The sequence below is a fragment of the Haliotis rufescens genome, unplaced genomic scaffold (assembly GCF_023055435.1).
Source record: "Haliotis rufescens isolate VD_foot unplaced genomic scaffold, xgHalRufe1.0.p SCAF_18, whole genome shotgun sequence".
NCBI classification, from domain to species: Eukaryota; Metazoa; Mollusca; class Gastropoda; order Lepetellida; family Haliotidae; genus Haliotis; species Haliotis rufescens.
Window position 1 is genome coordinate 11,234,660 of NW_025963868.1, and position 6,754 is coordinate 11,241,413.

Below are 6,754 nucleotides of genomic sequence, written 5' to 3' on the forward strand. Positions count from 1 at the left end.
CCCCAATAGTGTGGATCGATCCTCATGATATCAATCACTGGATTGTCTGGTCCAGACTCGATTATATACCGACCGCCGTCAAACAGCAGGAATATTGCTGAGTGCGGCGTTAAACAACAAACAAATGTAAGAATTAGTAAAGATATAGATATTCATAATGTTTCTAATTGTGCAAAAACAACACATTTCTCACAAAGCAATTGGTTTGAAACATTGGTTTATTGCAACATTGTGGTAAATATCTATATTTACCTCCGTATGACAACAATTGAAATTTAGAGAATACATACTTTTTGCGTTATCGAGTGGCCTTATTGAAATCCGACACTGGATACTTATTGTAACTCATGAGTTACTGAGTGAACTTGACGTTATGCCAGTGCTGATTTGGTTTTACAGCAACAACAGCAGCAAGCGGTTGCAACAGTAAGCCAAGAAGCCGCTGCACGTTTGCGTCTCCTGGATGAAGCTGTAATAATCAAATTAAGTCTATTTAGTATAAGGTATAATGCTATACGTATGAGATAATAAAGATAATGTAGTGAGATTCAGATTGTCCTAGCTAAAAAAAACAGAACTTTAAAACGGCGTGAAAATACAAGCAAAGTAAAGTAGACAAAATCAATGTTACTACTATCAGTGTCACGCAATAAACGTTGAACACAAATACTTACCTCATTCGATTAACAAGGATTGTTTATTGACTTACGCCACAATTAGTTCACATTTTTAGATAGGTTTTATGAGTGAGTGAGTGAGTTAAAGGTTTTATGTGGAGGAATCGCCAGTAAATATGAATGACATATAAGGAAACAGGCGTAAAACAGAGTGCCAAAACCAGCTCCCGTGTAATACCAATTTAAAGAAACGAATGAATAATTCTGGTATTTGACGAGCGAATGTTTAACAAAAGCGGTATGACATGGGAGCGAGTTTAGTAATGTATTTATTACTTGCCGCTTATAACCTTTTCAAACCTAATTTGATCGAACTATTGGAATTCCCGTCATAAACCAGGTGAAGCAATTGGGATACGATGACATGCATCAACCAAGTCAGCGAGTCTGACCACCCGATCCCGTTAGTCGCCTCTTACGACAAGCATAGTCGCCTTTTACGGCAAGCATGGGTTGATGAAGACCAAGACATTGACGCGATCGACAGCATAATCGAACTGATTTTAACAGAATAATACAGTGATGGAATTAGTATGGTTTTATGCCGCTTTTAGCAATATTTAAGCGATATCACGAGGGAATGGGTGAGCACACCGGATATGGGCTTCACACATTGTACCCATGAGGGGTTTTGAGCGAACACCGACGTTGTGACGTAATCTTTGAAACTTTGTTGCAAGCTAAACCAGCGAGACAATGCCCATGCAACATCATGTCATCGAGTTTTTAGTGATCTATCACTATACGCAATGTCATAGAATAAGTGATATGATGTTGAGAGTCTTCCATATTTTTCGTGGTACTTGTTCCGAAAGTATGTACATGTAAGCACGCGCTTTGGTATTAAACACCAGCTTATTGTTATAAAACAGTGGTATCTTAAACGGGCGAGTAACGAACGGAAAAATCACTTGGACAAATGTCTTACATGAACTATGTATTTAGAGTTTCACACAACCAGTGATGTAAGACAATACATACCTGTGAGGTCAACAGTGCCTGTGTGCAAGAGACCGACGAAGTAGACGTCGTGGAAGCGGCAGAAGCAGTCGATCTCATCTCCAAGGAGTTCCTTCACAGCCCACGGCTCAATCGGGCAAACCTTCTTCACGTCGATCCAATCTTCAGCGAGCTGGCCTACGGTTGCATTGTGCTTTAGGAGTAAATGAGAGAAAATATATTTTTTCTAAACGTTTAAGTTCAGGACTGAGACAGCTTTTGAGACAAGAATCAGACAAAATGTGAAATATCTTCTCCACAGAATGTAGGGGATCACGACAAATAAATGTTATCATCACCAGGTGTTGATGAAAGGGTGAGCTTATGCTCCCCCACCGGTGACACCCGTCAAAACCACACGCGGGGTCTACCTGAGCAAACAGGAACATCAGATACAAGTCAAAATAGGGAATCGCATCCTGTCAATAATACAATAAATTTTGAAATGTTGGGGGCGTGAATGTTTTCCAAAAAGAATAATCAAGCCCCTGTTGATCCAGAATGGTTATTCTCTGGCGTTGGCGTTTTGAATTAACAAAATAAACTTGCATATGCGTGGCACGGCGTTAAACCGTTCGGCTGTCACGCCGAAGACTTGAGTTCGAGTCCCCATTTTTGATGTCCCTCGCCGTGATATTGGTAACATTTTGCTGAAAGTGGCAAAAAACATTATCGCTCACTCATTCCTATGAATATAAAGAAAATCCTTCCTTGATTGTATTTCGGATTATAGTTAATCATTAAGAGAAGGATTTGGTGGTACATTTGCTTGATCCAGCAATAAAGCTCTCTTTGTACTCCTTTGAATGAAGCTCTGGAATCCGGACGGATGGACGCCAGACGTCAGTACATATGCTTAGTTAGTATTCTACCCTTTAAACATCATCTCCTAAGATCAAGCAAAACCTTTGAGGTTTTGAGAATCAACGAGATATTAATTCCACTCGTACCAAAATACTTCCTCTTAATACAATGGGCAATGGGGTAGCATTGTGGTAAAAGCGTTCGCTTGTGACTCTGAATGCCCGAGATCGACATCCTTACATTGCAATTGGCACAATGTGTGAATCCCATTGCTGTTGCCCCCCGGCGTAATATTGCTGTAATATTGCTAAAAGTGGCGTAAAACCACACTCACGCACTCATTCCTGTAAATATAATCCTTCCTTGATTGCATTACAGATATACAGATTGTTAATCATTGAGAGAAGGATTTGGTGGTACATTTGCTTGACCCAGCAAAATAGCTCTCTTTGTATTCCTTTTAGAGAAGCTCTGGAATCCGAACGCCAGACGTCAGTACATATGCTTAGTAAGTATTCTACCCTTTAAACAACATTCCCTAATCTTTGTTAGAAATTGAAGCAAAACTTCACGTACCTTTTCGATACCTTCTATTTTCACTTTCAACTCTTCAAAGGTTTCTTTGATATGTCTGACATAGCATTCTTTGTCCACCGAATTTCTCATGGCAACAAGTTGCTGAAATGAGATAAAAGAAAATGAAGCTAGCATAAATGGGTGATTTTGTTCCGCTGTAGACATCGCTGCAAGCTCTATCAAGGTGGCCCCTAAATAACCGGGACTGGACCAGGATGATCGGTGACTGAAAGTGACAATCAGCACCATTTGGACATGCAGTCTGATAGGTAACAGTGTCTGTCTTACAAATCTATTTCAGTTGACCTTTCTTTATGCGTATGTTACTGGGTACCACTTTTACAGAAGACTGACAAGGGGGCAATGGTGTTTAAAGAAAACGGTTAGTTTGAATGTAAGCTTATTGAAATGGACGTTAAGGTTAACACAAATTTCGTCAGAAAATATTTCAACGTTTATTGTACCACTTAGAGTAGAATAAATAACACATACCCTGGAAAACACGTGGAGGTTGGTGGTTTCTCGGAAAGAGGCAGGCGCATTGTCTGGTTTGTGGGACTGCAGTTCAATGATGCCATCTCCGATTGCCACGTCCAGCAGCATTGTCGTATCCCCGTAGGTAGCGCTGATATTTCTCCACTACAAATATTGGAATTGATTGTTGTTTAGCGCCGCAATCAGCAAAATTCCAAACACAATTAGAAAGAATTAAAGCATACAAGATAGACTGATTATTAACACGAAGAAATTTGAATTCAATTCATAAAGTATCATTCTCATATGTTTCACTTTTATATACCAAAATGGAGATCAGATATCTATATTGTAAGAATTAACTTAAGTCTGTCTGAAGATTCTTGACAGGGTAACTGGTCAATTGCATTTAGTTCCTGTGTTTGCATTGCCATCAATAAGGAGATGTTGACCTATAAGTAATCGAGTCTGGACCAGACAATCCAGTGATTGATATTATGATCAGCGATTCACGACTTCGGAGTGCACTGACACGTTGTGGATAGAGCGTCTGCCCAGAGAGCAGATGCGCGTCGAAATATAAGTGCAATAATCCTGAGTGCAACATTAAACCTCGTTTTATCTCACCTCACATCTAACCTGGAATCCCCAAGGAGGAACCACTGTTAATTATTTTACTTCTCGGACCATGTACAATGTCGGCACCCAACACAGTATGACATAAATTCATTGCACTCCCTTTCACTCATTCACTCGCTCACTCACCTCAGACGCTGCTGCAGAAGACAAAATGAGAGCAAAACTCATCAGGAGCATCGCCATTGTGGATATTTAAGACTGAAACAGGAAATTGATGCAACATTAATACAAAATATTAAAAGGGGATCATGGTGTTGAGATGTATGAAGGAATGAGAGGAGCTAAGCTATACGACAGAAGTGTAAAGAATAAAAAGGTAAACTGACCTTTGCTATTGTAGAAGCACCAATTCTCCGTCTGTAACAAGTCGTTCTACTCATCGGCATTTATATCTAATCTGTTAGACACGTGAGTTGTACAGACTCGTCAATTATCCAATCACATGTAATGAGTAGAGGACCACGTGAGTTGAAGATTACGGTCCAATCATAATCATTCAGAAGAGGAACCACTGAATCTTGAAACAGTTTTGTTGTTTGGCCGTCACCTGAGCAGTGACCATAGTTAGCTCCTCACAATGTACTCATTATACCTTCTACTCTTTTCTGTAAATAACATGACTTAATTGCATGCTCGTTATATTCTTCTTTGCCACAAGATAAAGTGCATTATTGTACAATGCATTTATTGAGAACACGTTGACGTCATTTGAAATATTGCAATGATACGTGGGTGTACATGGATTTGTTCCTCGGGAGATGCTATGAATGCTACATCACGGGGGCTGTTAATTTAAAATTCAATATTCCAGGTATATGACGGCGGTTAATTGAGATCAAATTTCATGTACCTATAATATATATATATAAACATGCAATACTTACAATGTTGGAATATCTCCTCAAAACCGCAAGACAAATGAAGATGCATGTTTTCGGATGCCAAAGTAGACAAATTATTTTCCTGTAATAGCGACGTAACTGTTGATGAGTCGGAACTCCCTTTGAGTAAATAGGATGCTATATCAGAAAACGTATGCAGATGTGTCGCAATGTATGATAATACAACAGTCCCTCTGTTTGTGAAAAAGAAAATACCGCAATCTATTGAATACTGTTTTCTCGAGATCCAGTCTTTGGGCCACTGTGTCAGGATGTCCTCGCAGCGATGTATATATGCAGCAGTGTCCAGTACGGTAACATTAGTCGGAATACATATCATTTCAGGTGTATGCCTACATTTCTCAGACTTCTTTATAATATAGTTGTCACACGAAATTCAGGGACTTTCTTCTTATTCTCGGTCAATGATATTTTCATACCATCCTTTTATCCTTTTATGATGCAAGCCTCCGTTCACAATCATGGTCGGCTGCACACATTCTCGGGAAAGGAAACCTATTCTTACCCTTTTAACCCTTAGGCATTACATAGTTCTTGATAGACACATGAGTATATTAAGCTGGTCTTCATGTCGTATACTACCACGAACGGACAATGAAACCATTTAGATTAAACCGATCAAGTTTATGTTTTAACACAGGGAGCGATACAGCCAGCTGACAATGGGCAGGAAGGGACATTTTCCTTGCACTGTTCACTGTACATTTTGATGCACTGCAGTGGTGATACATCAGGACTGTTTCTTGTGTATGCCATTTCACTAACATTTGACCTAAAGTGTTTTGATATTGAATAAGACACAGACACACAAACACACACTACACACATTAACAATTGACCTAAAGTGTTTCGATATTGAATCAGACACAGACACACAAACACACACTACACACATTAACATTTGACCTGAAGTGTTTCGACATTGCATTCTGAATCTTAAAAATGACGAATATCATCTCGATGAGCAATCAAACTATGTTACGAGACACGTGCGCGTGCGAGGATAGTGTTTCACAGTAGTCCTTGACTTGCCTTGAAGGATCGCCAACGTTTGTTGCCACAGTGTGAGGTAATTGTGACTAAATGTGTTAGTGTGCGACTTTTCGAACACATTTGTGAAAGGAATTTGTTTACCACAACATTTTATGAACTTTCCAAGTCACTCTTAGCATGTGATATGTTTATCCATGTCCGCCATATAGCAGGGATCTTGCTGAGAACAGCGTTAAACAGAAACAAACAATCTTATACATGTTTGTTTGTTTGTTTGTTATTTTAAAATACATTACTTCCATGCAGTGTCATATGCCTTTTCTTGATCGAAAAAGATAGACACTGCAAGTTTCTTGTTCACAATTGCATTCTTAACGAATCACTCTAATCGATCTAAATTGTCAATGGAACTGCGATTTTTTAAGAAAACCACATTGAATATTTGTTATTAGATTATTGGATTCTAAGTTCCATGCCAGTCTATTACTGACCATGCGTTCGATGGTTCTGCAAACGCAGTTAGTCAATGAAATGGGTCCATAATTTGAGGGATCGGTATGATCCCGTCCCGGTTTTGGTATGGGAACAACTATGACATCACGCCATGATGAAGGAAACTTACCAGATGTCCAAATATCGTCAAATAGTAACAAGAGAGTTTCTATACAAGGTTCCGGTAAATGTTTCTGG

The 6,754-nt window shown here is 39.3% G+C and overlaps 1 protein-coding gene across 1 annotated transcript; it reads right to left on the bottom strand.

Annotated features, from left to right (window-relative positions):
• Window positions 1-356: 356 nt before the first annotated feature.
• Window positions 357-4,600, bottom strand: LOC124119131. Its single transcript, XM_046481544.2, has 6 exons — window positions 4,496-4,600; window positions 4,296-4,367; window positions 3,549-3,695; window positions 3,057-3,158; window positions 1,659-1,830; window positions 357-469 (listed from the first exon to the last, which is right to left on the bottom strand). Exons 2-6 carry the CDS (start codon window positions 4,350-4,352, stop codon window positions 372-374), a joined length of 576 nt encoding a protein of 191 aa, XP_046337500.1. The 5' UTR covers window positions 4,353-4,367; window positions 4,496-4,600; the 3' UTR covers window positions 357-371.
• Window positions 4,601-6,754: the final 2,154 nt, after the last annotated feature.